Source organism: Molossus molossus, unplaced genomic scaffold (assembly GCF_014108415.1).
Source record: "Molossus molossus isolate mMolMol1 unplaced genomic scaffold, mMolMol1.p scaffold_m16_p_4, whole genome shotgun sequence".
Classification (NCBI taxonomy): Eukaryota; Metazoa; Chordata; class Mammalia; order Chiroptera; family Molossidae; genus Molossus; species Molossus molossus.
Genome location: NW_023425377.1, coordinates 91,434,126 through 91,454,284, shown reverse-complemented (window position 1 = coordinate 91,454,284; position 20,159 = coordinate 91,434,126). Strand labels below are relative to the sequence as shown.

Sequence of the window (20,159 nt, the reverse complement as noted above, 5' to 3'; positions counted from 1 at the left end):
GCATTTCTCAGAACATACCCTGTCGTTAAACAGCACATGACTATATAGTAAAAAATAAATCTTAAGAACAAATATTAAGGGTTTTCGCAAAGCATGAAATAAATAAAAATGGTGTTTAAATAGCAACAAGGGGCTATATATATATATACTTAACATGCAATGTCAAATACTCCATTTGTTAATAATCATATTCTGCCCTTTTTTTTCCTCCCATATTGTAAGTTCTACATACATCAGCCTTGATTATTTTCTTTTACTGCTGGCTAGTTGAGTTCCAGTGCTTTAGCCGTGAGACTATATGTCCCGACTGCTGGTATTGAGAAAGAAGCCTTAGCAAGATTAAATGAAATCATTCTTTCTTCTTTAATACTTGCCAAAAAACAATATTATATTACATCATAAAACTGTTCTTGAAAGTGTTATTTATAACAAAGGAGTCTCTTAAGACACCCACATTTCAGAAATTGTTGCTACATCATATACGAGTACATTTTAACCTTTAAATTTTAATTGGCTTTCTTGCTTACTAATGTGTTCTCCTGGTAGTAATAGTTGAATCCACATCTGTGTTTTCTGAAGAGTATTTGGTCATACAGGCGTTCTGTTAAGCCAAAAGATACATGACACTTCTCTTTCCTCTCACAAGCATACAAAAGTAATAAAACTATGATTTTGCTAGATGTCTGATTACAGAAGCGTTTAATAGTGAACACTTAAATTAACAAAGACCACACAAAACATGTAATGTAGAATAAGTCCAGTTTCAGGTGATATTTATATTAATAATTAATGCTAATTTGTTATATATTTTTGTAAGTCCTGTCAAATTAAAATTCAGTTCAACTTAAATATTTATTATGCACCTATATACAAATATTACAGAATGAGTCAACAACCTATTATACATACATATAAATAAATGCCCACAGAACAAGGACTTCCAGTCATTTTCTATCAAGTAGACTAAAATAATATAAATTATACTAATATATTTATATTAGAATAAAGTAATATATTAATACTACTGAATACTTAGTATGTTCTAGATATTAAGCACTTTATATGCAGTATCACTTTTAATTCTTATAACAACCTCATGATGGAGGGTATGCATGGAAGGCAACTGACCAATGTTTCTCTCTCCATTCCCCTCTCTCTCAAATCAATAAAAGAATATCCTCAGGTGAGGATTAAGAATATCTATGATCTTCATCCAGTTCCTGGCACATGGTTCCTAAAACTTTGGAATTTCCTAACTATTAAGTTCATAAAGTTGTCTTTTGTTATTTATAACAAGCCCATTTCAACCACATCTGAATTTATGTTAATGAAGCGACCTTCAGGAGGATGGAGGCTGGTTGCCAGAGAAATTGACCAAGTGATTAGAGGGTTGGATTTTTAGTCCCACTTTCCTCCTCACCCCCCACCTCCAGAAGAAGGGGGCTGGAGGTCGAATCAATCACTAAGGGCCTATGATTAATCAATCTTGCCTCCATAATGAAACTTACACACAAAAAAACAAAGAAATGGGTTTGGAGAACTTCCAGGTTGGTAAACAAGCCAGAAAAGTGGTATAGCCCAGTTCTACAGGGACAAGAAGCTCCTGCACTCGGGACCCTTGTGAGCCTTACCCTATGTACCTCTTCATCTGGCTGTTATTCTGTATTCTTTATACTATCCTTTATAATAAACTGGTAGATGTTTCTTTGTATTCTCTGAGCTGCTCTAGCAAATTAATAGAACCCAAGGAGTGGGTTGTGGGGACCTCTGATTTACAGCTGGTTGGTCAGAAGCACAAGTGACAAACTGGACTTGCAACAGCTTCTGAAGTGGGGCAGGGTTCCGAGGCTGCAGAATCTGATGCTATCTCCAAGTATGGTGTCAGAACTGAGTGGAATTGTAGGACGCCCAGCTGGTATCACAGAACTTCCTGATGTGAGTAAAAATGACCACACATTTTGCAATCAGAAGTCAACAATTAAGTGCTAAGAGGAGACACAGAAGGAATGTTTTCCCTCCTCCAGATTCACAAATGGAAAGCAAATAGGAAGGGGGAGTTACACAGAATGAAAAGGAAGGTGACTCCAGTAGTATTTGAAAAAAGCACTTCATTCCCCTCAAGTTCTGATGTGTTTGCTCTCCTCAAAACAGAGGGCATGTTCTAATTAAGCACCATAACCCTACTATTCAATTTTAATTCTAAAGTAAAAAACATACCTGAGGTGAGAGAAATTTTTCAATGCGTTTGGCTATAAAACCCTTCTCCAATATGGAGTTGACTGATGGTCTATCCCTAGGATTCCTTTTAAATAACTGAGAGAGCAAACAGCGGAGATCAAAAGAATAATGCAAAGACACAGGTGGAAAAGATCCAGATATTATCTTCAGTACCAGGTTTTTCATATTGCCAGCTTCAAACTAAAATTTAAAAAAAATAAATTAACATATATCAAACATACATTGAAAATGGGAATATCAACAATGACAAATAGTTTACTTCCTATCAACACTGAACAAAAATACAGTCCTCTTCCAAATATTTTAATCACATATGTTCTCTAGAGCAAGGTTCACTTGGTTATTTTTTTTCTCTTGGTTATTTATAAACATATTTAAGAGAAAATGCCAGTCCTCATAATGTCTTATAACTTGCTATAAGATTTTTACTTATTCAAAACACTAAGAGATGGGATATAAGTAATAAAGATTTTATAAGAACATGACAATAATAAAGATAGTAAAACAAACAAACAAACAAACCTGGTAGTCTTCATTTAAGACCTGACTTCCTATGCTCATATTGTGGTAACTACAGTAAGAAATCAATTACCGAACTAAAAGTATTTGGAAAAAATATAATAAATAAACGTACTAATTACTTTCCCTTTATTTTTATTTATTTTTTAAAAATATGTTTTTATTGCCCTGGCCGGTTTGGCTCAGCGGTTAGAACATCGGCCTGCGGTGTCGAGAGACCCGGGTTCGGTTCCCACTGAGGGCACGTACTTCGGTTGCAGTTTGTCCCTGGCTCTGTTTGGTTGTACGGGTGGCAGCCACTCGATGTGTCCCTTTCACGTTGATGTTTCTCTCTCTCTCTGTTCCTCTCTCCCCCTCCCACTCTACCTGAACAAAAAATGGAAAAAAAATATCCTTGGGTGAGGATTAAAAAAAAAAAAATGTTTTTATTGATTTTTCAGAGAGAGAGAGAGAGAAACATCAATGTGAGAGATAAACATCAAGCATGCCCCCAAAGCCTGCAACCCAGGCATATGCCTGGGAATCGAACTGGGACCTCTCAGTCCATGGGGCAATCCACACTGGTCAGGTTAATTACTTTCCTTTGAAGCACTGCTCATTATCACTATTTTTAAGTGTGTGATGTTACCAACCCATGGTCAACAATGTGGCAAATATTCCAAAGGGGAATATAAATCATATCAATTGGAACACTATATATTTTAGTATTAAACACAATATAAACTCTAGATAAAATAAAAAAGCAAAAACAAAACCAGAGTGGGCAGTTTAAACACTAAAGAAGATTTCATTTAGAGAATAAGCAAAATTAAGCTTTGACATCTCAGCTAAAATAGTATAGAACAGTTGTACATTATTGATGTGTTCTTAATATGTATACACATTAAGAAAACAAAATGGTATAAATTAGGCATTGGTGACTACGTCAATTATAAAATAGTTCTGTTAAATGTTTAATTCTCCTAGCACATTTAAAGTATGTCCTTCAGTTTATTAAAATTTGAATACAATTCAATTGTCTAGAAATTTTATGTACATAAGAAGAAATCCTAAATGCAGAAAGACATGTTACTCTACCCGTTTCACTACAAAGAATTTTCATCTATCTCCCAACTGACAAATTCTTCATATTAATAAAGGTAAGATAAATTACTTTATTTCACATGCCTACTTAAGAGCACAGACAATTTCAATATACAGAAGCAATGGTGACAGTTAAATGCAGACAAATCATTTTTTTTTTTTTAAATACTCTGATTTCACTCTGGCCAGTTTGATTCAGCAGTTAGAGCTTTGGCCCTCAGACAGAAGGGTCAAGGGCACATACCTGGATTATAGGTTCAGTGCCCAGACCTGGCTGGGATCATGCAGGAGGCAACCAATTGATGTGTCTCTCTCACACAGATGTTTCTCTTTCTCTCTCCCTCCCTTCCACTCTATCTAAAAATCAATGGAAATAGTATCCTTGGGTGAGGATTAACAACAAAAAGTAATAATAATAAATAAAATGAAATCCTCTGATTTAGACTTAAAATGACTGTCACAGAAAGATAATCTATTCCTTCAAATACAGATCTAATAACCACCATCCCACATCACTTTGTCAGTCTATAATTTTTTCCTTAAGAAAAAAATAAAAAATCCAAAGCAAACAGTAGGAGAGTATGCAAACATGGGGGAAAAAAAAACACAACAAAAGAAAAATATTCCTCAAATAATATTAGGCAATAAAAAACAGGCTATAAAACTGCTTATACAGTATAATAAAACTTATTATACAATATAAGAAAAACAGAACAGACTCATTTTATAAATTATTCAAAATAAAGCCTCAAAGTAAATGATAAAATATTATAGTCATCACTGGTTGAAAGAATTGCTTTTGATATTTATTCATTTCTTTCTATTTTTATGTATTTTCTTAAGTTTTCTGTATTGAAAGCACACTAGTGTTTGACCAATGGGGGAAGAATTTTTACAAAGCAAATTCTGAAATAGAAAGTGATTAAAAATCAACCTATTTAGTCCTGGGCAGTTGGTGCAGCAGTTAGAGTGTTGGTCTAAGGACCAAAGAATCTCAGGTTCGATTTCAGTCAAGGGCACATACCTACCTCAGTTGCTATTCGATACCCAACCCTGGCTGAGGTTGTGCAGGAGACAACCAATCCATGTGTCTCTCTCACGTCGATGTTTCTCTCTCCCTCTCTCTGCCCCCCTCCCTCCCACTCTATTTGAAAATCAATGGGAAAATATCCTCTGGTGAGAATTGAAAAAATAAAAATAAAAAATCAACCTATTTAGGAGAAGAGCTTCCCCTTTTGGTGTGGTATGTGCCATTTCCAAAGAGTCTCAAAAGTGAAATTTTTAAGAACTCTGAATTAAAGAGCATTTAAATTGACAAAAATCCCTTGATAAGTATGTTGAAAAATGTTCCTTAGATAATTTGAATTCTGAACTAAAATAATTTGGGTATTTCAATAACAAATGCAAAAATGAAACTAAAAATTTAAGCTAAAATATCAAATTCATATATGAATTTAACATTAAAAGGACAGCATATTGCCCTGGCTGGTGTGGCTCAGTTGTTTGGGCATCATCCCATGCACCGAAAGGTTGCCAGTTCATTTCCTGGTAAGGGCACATGCCCAGGTTGCAAGCTTGATCCCTGGTAGGGGGCCGTGCAGGGGGCAGCCGACTGATGTTTCTCTCTCTCCTGCTCTCTTCCTCTCTTTAAGTAAGTACATAAATAAATAAATAAATAAATAAAGGACAGCAAATTTATTTCTGTCTTTAGAAATAATTTTTGGGTAAAAAGTATGATATATGTATTATAACAAATATATAACATGCAATATGTAATATATGCATACATTTTAAGGGAACATCAATTAAAATTTATACTTCAGAAAAGTTGAGACACTTAAAACTGATAAAGAACAATTTCTAGTACAAGAGGGTCATCTGAAAGATGGCGTACAGTATTTAAAACAAAAATATTACAGTCCCTTTTTGACCTAATTTTAAAAATATTTCAGAAACTTCTACTTACTGCATGTTTAAGTGTACACATCTCATAAAGGACACATCCCAGAGCCCAAATGTCACTAGAAAACACAATAATGAAAACATTTTTATAAGATTTTACTTAAAATGTAAAATTACTTTAGTTCAAAGAAAATGCTGTTATCCTTTAGAATATCCACTAATAATATATTCCATGGAATATATTGTAATACAAGTTTGAAATATATTCCAAATATTGTAATACAAGTTTATTTTTAAAATACATTGCTAGGATGTTCTCAGCCTCAACTGCTCTATTTTGAAATACAGCTTCGTCCTCATCCTCAAAAAGAAAGGGGGAGAGAGAGGGCAGATAGCAATAAAAAATAGATATATTAATGTCAGCTACCACTTTCTTCCTTTTAGGTTCTATGAGCACTTTCGAAATTAAGACCGATATTTATTTAGTTGGCATTTTTCTATTAGGAAGAGTGAGAAAAAATAAATGGTAGTTGGAATTCAGTGGCAGAATTCCTCTTCTCATCTAAATATACAATCTGGTAACCATAGCACAGCTCAGTTATTAGAAAACCGAGGTTGGAAGCCAGATGCCTGGAACTTTGAAGTTACTCTACACCTCTCTGCATTTGATTCCTTACAAGGAAAAGGAGGATGATTAATACACACAACTTACAAGGTTACTGTTAAGATTAGGAATTAATACATAGAAAGCATACAAAACAGTATCCATTGTACAGAACAAGTTCAATAAATATTAACTATTATAATTCAATAAGAAGTTACTATTACAAAGAGAAAGACCAAAGAAAGCAGTCTATTTCCAAATATAATTTAAATAGTAACGTGATTCTTTCTATAGTTCCTTTAGCAAGATATTGAATAGCTTCTTTACAATTGCCCTCATAATATACTAAAAAAATGTGTGTGTATACAAATATATATTTATATATGTATATTACTAATTTTAGAATAGTATTCCAAGGCTAATAAATATAGCATAACAAAGATTTAAAGGAAATATACATGTAATAAATATTTTAAATACCTTTTATTATTGTAAGGTTTATTTTCACAGATTTCAGGTGACAAGTAGTATGGGGTCCCTATGCAAGTTCGAGCCAGTTCTACCGTACTAGAACAAAGTAAAAGAATTACTGGAGAAGCTTAAGATACTTAAAGATATAAGTTATCACATACACATCATCAATTGAAATGTCATTAAAAACATATCTAAACAAAGTTTAAAACTGGTATGTTACCTATTAAGAACTCTAGCTATTCCAAAATCTCCAAGTTGTATTGTCCCATCTTTGGTTAAAAATATGTTCTATAAAACAGAGAAAAACAACAGAATTATGATTACAGTTCAGTTCTGAGTCAACTTTGTTCATAAAAATTAATGCAGTTTTTAAAAAATGCTAGGGTAACTTGACATCAACACACAAAGCAATGAATGTAAACCCCTATCTCACATCATACACAAAAATTAACTCAAAATGTACTCTTCACCTAAATATAAGAATTAAAATTCTAAAACTTCTACAGGAAAATATATAAATAAATCTTCATTGGGCTAGGCAACAATTTCTTAATATGAAACCAAAAGCTCAAGCAAAGAAAGAAAACAGATAAACTGGATTTCATCAAAATTTAAAACTACTGTACATCAAAGAACACCATCAAAAAAGTGACAACTCACAGATTTGGAGAAAATATTTGCAAATCATATATCTAACAAGAAATTTGTATCCAGCATAAAGAACTCTTACATCTCAACAGCAACAATGAAAGACAAGTAACTTAATTATCACATACGCAAAGGCACATATTATATGAATCCATTTATATAACATGTCCAGAATAGCAAATCCATAGAGACAGGAAGTAGCTTAGTAGTTTCCAAGATCTTGGTGGAGGGGGGATGAGGAGTGACTGCTAAAAGGTACTGGACTTCTTTTTGGAATGATTAAAAAAGGTACTGGGATTAGAAAGTGGTGATGGTTTCACAACTCTGTGAATATACTAAAAATCACTGAATTGTATGTATACTTTAAGTGGGGGATTTTATGATATATAAAATGTGTCTCCCTAGAGCTTTAAAAAAAAATGAATCCCAACCTCCCCCTCTGTCAAGTGTCTAAAACTTCTTAAGTAGTCTAAATGCAACAAATGGATCTTAAAATTTTCCAATAATAGGGGAAGGGGTTGAGGGCAGGCAAACTAGGTGAAGGGGATTCAGAGGTACAAACTTACCGTTATAAAATAAGTCACGGGTTCTAATGTTCAGCATAGGGAATATAGTAATATTTTAATAACTTTGTATGGTGACAGATGGTAATTAGACTTATTGTGGTCATTTCATAATGCATATATCAAATCATTATGACATATACCTGAAACTAACCAAGTATGCCAATTATACTTCAATTTTAAAAAAAGTCAGATCCCTGGGCACCATCCAAAAAATAAAAATGAATAAAAAATAAAACAGCCTAATGAAATAGATTAAATTTTTTTTAAATTTCCAATAATTAACCCAACTATTTTACATTTATAAATACAGAATTCCAATACTCTACTAAACAGTGAAATCAAAAGTTTGTGAAAGAGCATGAATTAAAAATCCATCTGTATAAGTCAGGAAACTTGTCAGGCACACGCTCAAAGCCAAAGATGACATAAAGTGGGGTTGACAGGGATGTAGTAAAATGGTGTGAAAAGGGACTAGGTGGCAGGGGGATAGGAGACAGGAAAGACAGGTGTGGAACTTCCACCACAGTTCCTCTTCTTCCGACTATTCATCCTGAGGCCATTAGGTTATATTAAGAAGCTACTGGCCTGAAGTAAAGAAGACAGACGCATGGCCTTGACACAGGAAACAAACTTCCTCTGTACTCCCCACTCAGAAGTGAGAGAGCCTAAGTGAGGCAACCATGAAACCTCTATGCAAAGATGAGTGAGCTGTGGGGACAAACCACACATATGAAGAAATGTAATGCAAAGAAAATAGCTCAAAAATCATCAGAACAAAAATTCTCTCTATATAGATTTAACTTTATAAAACAGTCCAACAAAAAATTTAAAGTAATGATATTTAGAAATCTCAAAGAGATAAATAATAAAGAGATAAATATCTATTTAAAAAGAACAAGACAGAAAAGAAGAAGACCCTGAGCACACACACCTGAGCCCTACCCAGATTACTGACCATAGAATCACGACATATAGTAATACTGATAATTTTTAAAATCTCTTAGTTAGAAGAAGATGGTGGCAGGCAGGACCGGAGGGAAGGTGAGTGTGTGAGAGAGTGAGCTAATGTGTGAAAGAGTGTGAGTGGACATGAAGGTGGACGACCAAACTCCTGCAGTGCAGAGACGCAGAGCAGAAGGTTCCTGTGCTGTGGACGGGAGCAGCTGGCTACCATAGTAAGGGGCTCTTCGGGGCGCTTTTTCCTGAGCCGTGGGGAGGTCCCACCATTTTGGAAGATCCCAGGTCTTCCCTGGGAAAAGGCAGAGGGAGCAGCTAGGGCCCAGCAACCTGAGCCCACCAGCACACCTGGCACCATTGGACCAGTGGACATTCTGTGTCAACGCAGACTGGTGCACAGTAGAGGAGCTGCCAAAGTGCTGGTCGTGGAAGACACGGACAGCCAGGAGCCCAGCACCATCCCCCATAGTAGCAGCCTGATCAGAGTCAAGATATACCCCCAGCAACAGAGGCTGGGGAGCAGACAGCCATCCCCAGGCAACAGAAGCACAGACCAGCAGTTGAGACCCATCTCCAAAAAACTACAGCAAAAGCTGAGCAGAAGTTGAGCCCCAAGGGGCAGCAGCACTCCCCAGCCACCAGCAGCAGGGCATGGGGCTCCACAGAGGCCTGTGCGGTCAAGCAGCTCACAATTGCAGTGGGAAGCCAGAGCCAGAGAGGAACTGGTGCCAGCCAGTTGCCCGTGGGTTCTGTGGGGTTCTGGGGCACCAGAGAGGCCTGTTGGACCCAGGAGGGACTGTGCAATACAGATGCCCATGGGACCGGCAGGGTGCTAAAACATCAGAGAGGCCTGTGCAACCCAGAAGCCCATAAGATAGGCATAGAGCTAGGTCCCCAAAGGGACTGTGCGATCCAGTTACCCGTGGGACCTGCAGGGTGCAGGGGCACCAGAGAGGCCTGGGCGACCCAGCTGCGCACAAGACAGGATTAGAGGATGTGAAAAAGGAGGCAGAGTGAATAGAAGCTACACAGACTATCTACCAGGACCAAACGGGAATTACAACTAAAATAAAGACAAATCCTTGGTAAAAAAACAACAGAAAAGCAGCAGGACAGGACCATATAACCAGGGACACTGGTAGGATCTGCGGAGGCACGAGAGAGTGGTGATCTGGGAGCCCACTGACAGCAGCAGACGTAGCTGTGAGCAGTGCCCTTGGGGAATAAAGACCAAGCCCACTCCACAGCACAGAGAGCCCAGACAGAGCGCTAAAATAGCCATAGTCACTCATCTGGGGGCTACGGCAGAGGGACGGCAGACTGGGCTGGAACTCTGTGGGGACACCTGGGATTTGGAGGGCACTCAGAGTTTTTGCTGAGTAGTGGCCACAAAGGGCGGTGGCCATTGCGCTCCTTCCCCAAGCTGTGGGGAAAAGTAGCAGCCGCCCACCTCTGAGATTTAGCCTTTCCCAAGTGAGGCAAAGAAATGCAAACTGAGGCTCATTAACAACTAGCATCTATCCCACCCTCTGGAAATCCTCTTATGCAGAACACCAAGGCTACATTCCAAGGCACTGAGTAACTGAGACTACTAGCCACCAGGAAAAAGCTAGAGGACAACTGAACGTTTCCTGGGCTTGCAAATTTACCCAAGAAAGTGACTTGACAGTGGTGTTTAACGTGGGCCCACCCAGGATCATCCAAGTGCAGTAGAGGGAGCCACAAACAGCAGAACACCAACACCTACAGGGAAAATTTGGCAGGCTCCAAAACCCACTGAGATAGCCAAAATGGTGAAACAAAGAAACAAATCCCAAATGAAAGAACAAGAGAACTCTATCGAAGATTAGATCAATGAAATGCAGTTAAGCAAATTATCAGAGGTAGAGTTCAGAGCCATGATCTTGAGGAAGGTCAACAGCATGAGTAAAGATATCAGCACCATAAGTAAATATATAGAAAAAATGAAAACCAACCAATGGAAATGAAGAATGACATAGCAGAAATTACGAACACATTGGACAGACTAACCAGCAGAGTAGAGGAAGCTGAGAACTGGAGCAGTGAAATAGAAGACAGGGTAGAAAAAAATAAACCACTCAGAAAACCAAAAGGAAAAAACAATTAAAAACAAGAAGACAGCTTAAGAGAACTGTGGGACAACTGGAAACAATAACATTTGCATCACAGGAGTCCCCGAAGAGGAAGAAAATGGGCAAGGGTTAGAGAATATATTTGAAGAAATAGTGACAGAAAACTTTCCTAACTTGGTGAAGGAAGAAGGCATTCAAGTTAAAGAAGCACAGAGAGCCTCAATCAACTAAGAAGAACCCAAACAGGCCCACACCAAGACATATAGTAATTAAAATGCCAAAAATTAAAGACAAAGAGAGAATCCTAAAGGCAGCAAGAGATAAGCAACAGGTTACCTACAAAGGAAACCCCATAAGGCTCTCAGCTGACTTCTCAACAGAAACACTACAGGCCCGAAGGGAGTGGCATGAAGTAATCAAGGTCATAAAAAACAAGGATCTGAATCCAAGACTACTCTACCCAGCAAGGCTATCATTCAAAATAGAAGGTCAAATAAAGAGCTTCCCAGACAAAAAAAAAAAAAAGGCTAAGGAAATATATTAACAACAAACCAGAACTGCAAAATATGCTAAAAAGACTGCTGTGATTAGCAGAAGAAATAGGAAGAAAAATTGAACCACACTAAACAAAAATGGCAATAAATAAGTACATATCAATTATCACCTTTAATGTGAATGGTTTGAATGCTCTGATAAAAAGACACAGAGTAGCTGATTGGATAAGAAAGCATGACTCATATATATGTTGTTTACAAGAGACCCACCTCACAACAAAACACTCAAATAGGTTGAAAGTGAAGGGACGGAAAAAAATCTTTCAAGCAAACAGAAAGCAAAGCAAAGCTGGGGTAACAATACATATATCTGATAAAGTAGATTTCAAAATGACAAAGAAGGCCACTACATAATATTGAAAGGATCTATCCAACAGGAAGATATAACCTTGGTAAACATATATACACCCAATATTGGAGCACCAATATATATTAAAAATCTTCAAAGGAGTCCTTAAAGAAGTTCAAAGGAGACATCGACAGCAATACAATCATAGCTCGGGACTTCAACACCCTGCCGACATCATTGGATAGATCATCTAGACAAAAAATTAACAAGGAAACACAGACTCTAAATAAAGCGCTAGAACAAATGGATTTCATAGATATCTACAGAGAATTACACCCCAAAACAGCAGTATTCATATTCTTCTCAAGTGTACATGGAACATTCTCAAAAACAGACCACATGTTAGGGCACAAATTAAGTCTCTACAAGTTCAAGAAGACTGAAATCATATCAACCATCTTCTCACATCACAATCAATTGCAACAAGAACATAAAAAGACATTTGAAAACATGGAGGCTAAATAGCATGTTATTGAACAATGAATGGGTTACCATGGAGATTAAGGAAGAAATAAAAAACTTCCTGGAAACCAATGAAAATGAACACACAACACAAAATCTATGGGATGCAGCAAAAGCACTACAGGCCTACCTCAAAAAACAAGAAAAATTTCTAATAGACTATCTCACCTCACAACTTAAAGAACTAGAAAGCAAACAAAAAGAAAACCCCAGAGCAAGTAGAAGGAAAGAAACAGTAAAGATCAGAGCAGAAATAAATGACATAGAGTCCAAAAAAACAATTCAAACGATCAAAGAAAAAAGAGCTGATTCTTTGAAAAGATAAACAAGAGTGATGGATTCTTAGACTCATCAAGAAACAAAGAGAGAGAACCGAAATACACAAAATCAGAAATGAAAGAGGAGAAATAATAACTGACACTACAGAAATACAAAGGATTGTTAATAGATATTATGAACAATTATACAGCTACAGATTTGACAATCTAATCGAAATGGATACATTTCTAGAAACAAAGGTCTCCCAAAACTGAACTGGGAAGAGATAGAACATGAACACACCAATAAGAAAAAAAGAAATTGAAGATAAAATCAAGACTCTCCCAGCAAACAAAAGCCCAGGCCCGAACGGTTTCACGGGGGAATTTTACCTAACATTCAAAGAAGAACTAATATCCATTCTCCTGAAACTATTTCAAAAAATTCAAGAAGGAAGACTTCCAAACTCGTTTTATGAGGCCAGGATAATTCTAACTCCAAAACCAGAAAAAGACACTACAAAGAAAGAAAACTTCAAGCCATTATCCCTGATGAACATAGATGCCAAAACCCTGAACAAAATACTGGCAAATCGAATCCAGCAATACATCAAAAAGTATTCACCATGGCCAAGTGGGATTCATCCCAGGGATGCAAGGTTGGTACAATATTCACAAATCAATAAATGTGATACACCACATAAACAAAATGAAAGATAAAAGTCATATGATCATATCAATAGACGCTGAAAAAGCATTCGACAAAATCCAGCACCCATTTCTGATAAAAACGCCCAGCAATCTGGGAATAGAGGGATCATATATCGACATAATAAAGGCCATATATGAAAGACCTACAGACAACGTCATACTCAATGGGAAAAAATTAAAAGCATTTCCCTTAAGAACAGGAAAAAGACAAAGATGCCACTTTTGCCACTCTCATTTAACATAGTACTGGAAGTCTTAGCCACAGCAATCAGATAGGAAGTAAAAATAAAAGGGATCCAAATTGGAAAGGAGGAAGTGAAACTGTCATTATTTGCAGAGGACATGATAGTATATGTAGAAAACCTCAAAGACTCCATCAAAAACTTACTGACTTAATAAATGAATTTGGCAAAGTAGCAGGATATAAAATTAACGTCAAGAAATCAACGGCATTCTTATACACCAATGATGAACTCACAGAAAGAGAAACTAAAAAACAATCTTATTTACCATCGTAGCAAAAAAATTAAGATACCTAGGAATAAACTTAACCAAAGAAATAAAGGACCTATTCGCAGAAAACTACAGGACATTGAAAAAAGAAAAAGAGGAAGATATAAAAAAGTAGAAGCACATCCCTTGTTCATGGATTGGAAGAATTAACATCATTAAAATGTTCATACTACCCAAAGTTATATATAGATTCAATGCAATTCCCGTCAAAATACCAACCACATACTTCACAGAACTAGAATAAATACTTCAAAAGTTCATATGGAACCAAAAAAGACCCCAAATAGCCATAGCAATCTTGAAAAAGAAGAACAAAGTTGGAGGGATCACATTACCAGATTTCAGGTCATACTACAAAGCCACTGTAATCAAAACAGCCTGGTACTGGCACAAGAGCAGGCATATAGACCAGTGGGACAGAACAGAAAACCCAGAAATGGACCCAAGACAATATTCTCATTTAATATTTGACAAACGTGGTAAGAACATACAGTGGAGTAAAGACAGCCTCTTCAATAAATGGTGTTGGGAAAATTGGACAGGTACATGCAAAAAAATGAACCTAGACCATCAACTTACACCATACAGAAGAATAAACTCAAAATGGATAAAAGACTTAAATGTGACTCATGAATCCATAAAAATCCTAGAAGAAAATGTAGGCAACAAAATTTAAGACATTATATACAGAAGAATTTTCACTGATACATCACCTAAGGCAACAGAAACAAAGGAGAAAAGGAACACATGGGACTACATCAAATTCAAAAGCTTCTGCACAGCAAAAGATACAACCACCAAAATACAAAGGCAACCAAGTCTATGGGAGGGCATAAATGCCAACGATACATCAGATAAGAGTTTACTTTCCAAAATATATAGAGTGCTCATACAACTCAACAAAAGGAAGACAAAGAACCCAATTAAAAAATGGGCTGAGGAACTAAACAGACACCTCTCCAAACAGGACATACAAATGGCTAAGAGACATATGAAGAAATGCTCAACATCACTAATCATCAGAGAGATGTAAATTAAAACAACGAGGTTATCACCTCACACCTGTCAGAATGACCGCCTACAACAAATCATCACACAAGTGTTGGCAAGGGTGTGGAGAAAAGGGGACTCTAGTACATTGCTGGTGGGAATGCAGACTGGTGCAGCCACTATGGAAAACAATATGGTGTTACCTCAAAAAATTAAAAATTGAACTTGACCCAGTGATCCCACTTCTAGAAATATATCCTAAGAAACCTGAAACACCAAGCAGAAAGAATATATGTACCCCCATGTTCATAGTAGCACTATTTACAATAGCTAAGATCTGGAAACAGCCCAAGTGTCCATCAATAGATGAGTGGATAAAAAAGCTGTGGTACATATACACAATGGAGTACTGTGCAGCTGTAAGAAAGATCTCTTATCCTTTGAGACGACATGGAGGGACCTGGAAAGTATTATCCTAAGCAAAACAACAAGCAGAGAAAGACAAATACCACATGATCTCACTTATTTGTGGAATATAATGAACGTAACAGTCTGAGGAATGGGGTAGTCCCAGAGACGTGGAAGTGGGGCACAGACTGACAATCCTCAGGGGGGGCGGGGGGAGGATAAACCACAGAACTTATATGCATGTATGCATGAACAATGGACATGGACAACAAACCTGGGAGCAGGACCGGGAGGGAGGGGGAGGGGGGAATCAGTGGGGGAAAAAGGAGAAACATCTGTAACAAAAACAAATTAATTAATTTAAAAAATAATAATAAAAATAAAAAATAAAAAGAACAAGACATTATGAAATAAGAACAGAGCAGAAATAATAGATGTATGTGAAAATTCATTTAAAAATCTTGAAGAGGAAAAAATTATTATTAGACCGGCCAGTGTGACTTAGTGGATTGAGCATCATCCTATGGACTGAGAGTTCCCAATTCTATTCCAGTCAGGGCATATGCCCGAGTTGCAGGCTCTTGCAGGCTCTATCCCCAGTAGGCGGTGTGCAGGAGGGAGCTGACTGATGTTTCTTTCTCTCTCTCCCTTCCTCTCTCTAAAAAAAATCAGTAAAAACATATTAATAGCCTGGCTAGTGTGGCTCACTGGTCGAGTGTCAACCCATGCACCAAGAGGTTACCCGTTTGATTACTAGTCAGGGCACATGCCCAGATTATGGGCCCAATCCCCAGTGGGGGTGCATGTAGGAGGCAGCCAATCAATGTTCTCTCTCATCAATGTTTCTCTCTCTCTCTAAAATCAATATAGAAAAAAATATTTTTAAAAATTATTATTAAAGCCCTGGCCGGTTTGGCTCAGCGGTTAGAGTGTCGGCCTGCGGTCCTGAGAGACCTGGGTTTAGTTCCCGCTAAGGGCGCGTACCTCGGTTGCAGTATGTCCCCGGCCCTGGTTGGTTGTGCGGGTGGCAGCCACTTGATGTGCTCCTTTCACATCGATGTTTCTCTCTCTCTCTCTGTTCCTCTCTCTCCCTCCCACTCTACCTGAACAAAAAAAATGGGAAAATGTCCTCGGGTGAGGATAAAAAAAATAATAATAATTATTATTATTAAAAAAAATAGATGAGAGCCCTGGCCAGGTAGTTCAGTTGGTTAGAGTGTTGTCCCAATATGCCAATCCTCAGGGCACATACAAGAAAGCAACAAATGAATGCATAAATAAGTGGAACAACAAATCAATGTCTCTCTCTCCCCCTCCTTTGTTCCCTCACTTCCTCTTTTCCTAAAATCAAGATATAAAATAAAAAAATTTTAAGTAGATGAGATAAGCATCAGTTTAAACAAAATTAAAAAGGAAGGCTGAGGAATTCACCTAAAGTACAACAGAGACAAAGAGATAAAACATGATACAAAGAAGATATTTGAAGGGATAGATTAAGCTCATATGTCTAGAAAAAAATCCAGAAGACAACCTTGAAGATAGTAATAGAGAAATAATATATAAAGAATATTAAACATTTCCTGGGAAATATATATTCTCAGATCAAAAGCACACAGCATAATGAATAAAAACTGAACTTCACCAATGGACAACACTGAAATTTCCTAACAATGGGGACAGAGAGAATATCCTAAAATCTCCCAGAGAGAAGAAAGAAGGGTAAGAAACCACAATGGTTTTAAATTTCTGAACAGCAACTAGAAGCCAATTTCCAACCTAGAAATGTAGATCTAAATTATCATTAAAGAGAATGGAATAAAGTCATCTAAAAAAATATACCTTCCACACATTCATTTTTTGTATATTTTTCTGTTAAATGAGGAAGCAAACCAAGAAAGAGGAGGAGACAGGAAGTAGGCAGGGGATATAACACAAGATGCTGATGAAGATTTCTAGGATTAAAGAGTGAAAACAGATAATCTGATGCAGACTGCACTGGGTTAAAAAATTCTGACCCAAAACAATGCTGGTTCCACATCCATATTCATTTATAAGTTATCAGTAACACAAACATACCTGTGATTTTATGTCTCGATGAAGAATTTTTCTATCATGTACATGCTTCAGGGCCAAACATATCTGTACAAACCAGTCCAAAATCTAGAAGGGAAAAATGAGATCTGTCATTTCTATTAAAATTTACATTACACAATACTCTTTCCTTGGCCACTAAAAGGATTCAGGAAGAGCTGGGTTGAAGGGAACTAATCCTTTAAAAAATTTAGGCTGTAGCCCTGGCCGGTTTGGCTTAGTGGTTGAAGTGTCGGCCTGCGGACCAGAGAGTCCTGGGTTCGGTTTCCGCTAGGGGCATATGCCAAAAAAAAAAAAAATTTAGGCCGTAAGTTATTTTTAATTGTTAGTAATAGTCAAGTCAACTGACATATCATGTGCAAGACACATACTAACTTTAAAATGTAAAAGACTGCTACTGAAGTATCTCTTATAAATCGAAAAAAATATGAAAAATTTCCAGAGAGGAGTGAAAAATGAACATAATTTATATTTTATGACAGTATGACAGTGGAGGACTTCTTTGTTTTTAAGTATATCTTTTTTTCTATAATGCTTTTTTTTAACATAAAAATAAATCATGAGAGGGAAAAAATCAGGCTGGAAACTTGGGAGACATCTCTTGCTTTTTTTTCTCTCCCTATATTTACCATATATAAATACATTCTGGAGTTGGCCACTTGAAAGTAAAAAGGCTTAATTTATTACTCAGACCTAATACAAAAATAATTCCAAGTAAATGGCATTTTGAAAAAAACAAAAAAGTTAAATACAACAAAAGAACACATAGGTTAATTTTCTATACCCTTTGACTGAAGCAGGATTTTCAAAACACAACACAAAACCTACAAATCACAAGAAACAAGAACGACAAAGTTGACTATAAAATTTAAAGCATCTGCATGACAAAAGATATAACAATTATATGAGAAAATATCTGCAACATAATTGATTGATTGCTAATTCTCTTATATACACAAGTTCTTCCAAATCACTGAGAATAATACTGGCAGTCAAACTAAAAAGTGGATCAAAGACTAGAAAGGCAAATGACAGGGAAAACAGCCAATAAACACACGTATACAAAATACTAAATTTAAAAAAAATTAAAACAAAATATCATCTGAATTTGACAAAAATAAAATAATACACAATGTTGGTCAGAATATGGGGAAATAGGTCTTTGCATACCTTATTTGTGAGAAGATTAATTATAGTCATTTTGCAAAGTATGTAAAAATTTTAAATTCACATATCATTTGAAAGAACAAACTGCAATTTCAAATTTATCCTATAGATACAGTATCACAAACACAAAATGATGTGTATGAGGATGCTTACCCCAGCACTGTTTGTCAAAGCAAAAACATATGAACACCCTAAATGACCATCAAGGGGCCTGGTTAAATATATTGTGGTATCATTGTACTAGAAATACTATGCAGCCACTAAAAAGAATGAAGTACTTCTTTGTACACCGTTAATGAAAAACAGAAAGTTGCAGAATATTATGCACAGCATATTCCTATTTTTTAAAGTAAATGTTTATGTATATTATATACCTAAATTCTGTATAATTTTATATGAATATTTGGTTTACATAAGAAGGAAAGAGAGTATGGAAGGATAGCTACCAATGAGATAAAAGTGTTTTTACCTCGGAAGAAATTTTTTCAGAAAACAGAATGAAAGGTAAGTAACAAGCTTTATTTTTACTCTCATCTCTTTAGTATTTTCTAAAATAACAAATATTAGATTAAAATAACCTAAAATTAAAATTTTAAATTAATTTTCTTAAAAAAGCAAGCCTCTCAGTTCAATTCTTCTTACTAAAGACTACACAAATTTTTAAGTTCCTTTCCATATTCACATAAGGCACTATATGAAGAAAAATTAAATACAGTTCTCTTGATTTTGAGTTCATATGGTGGCAGAAATATAAACTAATGCCTAAAATAAAATGCACAAGTTTTAAAACTGCAGTAAGTACACTGAGAGAGCAATTAATTCACCCATGGAGGGATCAGGAACAAGTGAAAAAGATGAAAATGAAGCTTGGCTGAGTCTTATTGTTACACAGTCTACCTGTAGAGCTGGAACACATCCAGGAATTACCTATGCTTTGATTTAAAGATAGGGTTTTTCATTACCATACCTTGCATACCTGAACTCCTTAATAATTTTACAAAAGTATTCAGCAGCAATGAATTTACCTAACAGGTACAGGAAGCAGCAGAAAAGTAAATTAAAAAGCTCACAGACTAGCGGTCAGTAAATTTATTTTGTAAAAGCCAGACAGTAAATATTTTGGTATCTGTCTCAACTCAACTTTGCCACTGTACTGTAAAAGCAGCAAACAAATAAGTATAAAATCTTTTATTAAAACTTTATTTATAAACACAGACGATGGACTGACTTTGACCAATCGGCAACTATTTGCCAACCCCTATCAAAGACTTTTGAGGGAGATATGTAAAGCAGAGTGTTGAAGCTCAGAAGAAAGCCAGCTCAGTCTGGAGGTGATCAAGTTGAACAGATGTGACTCCAGAGCTAAATTCTGATGGAAAGTATAAATAAAACTGAGGAAGATACAACCCTAACCCTATCCCTAACCCAAGCACATGCCTGATCAGGAATCGAACCAGCGACCTCTCAGTGCACAGAACGGTGCCCAACCGAGCCACAATGGCCAGGGCGGAAACCTGCTTTTAAGCTCTCCCTTTTACTTCTTTGTACACATTAGTTCATATTAATTTTTACA

At 36.3% G+C, this 20,159-nt stretch overlaps 1 protein-coding gene across 10 annotated transcripts in view; it reads right to left on the bottom strand.

Annotated features, from left to right (window-relative positions):
* The window catches only part of NEK1 (NIMA related kinase 1), a 191,234-nt gene that overhangs the window by 137,516 nt on the left and 33,559 nt on the right, over window positions 1–20,159 (bottom strand). For all 10 annotated transcript variants that reach the window (XR_004956413.1, XR_004956412.1, XR_004956415.1 and 7 more), the window contains 5 exons: window positions 17,405–17,488; window positions 7,041–7,108; window positions 6,827–6,913; window positions 5,807–5,861; window positions 2,218–2,418 (listed from right to left, as the gene is read on the bottom strand). Coding sequence is in view for 5 of the 10 variants with exons in the window: in XM_036240045.1 (XP_036095938.1) it covers window positions 2,218–2,418; window positions 5,807–5,861; window positions 6,827–6,913; window positions 7,041–7,108; window positions 17,405–17,488 (495 nt within the window). In the remaining 5 variants the exon portion in view is untranslated. The remainder of the gene's footprint in view (window positions 1–2,217; window positions 2,419–5,806; window positions 5,862–6,826; window positions 6,914–7,040; window positions 7,109–17,404; window positions 17,489–20,159) is intronic.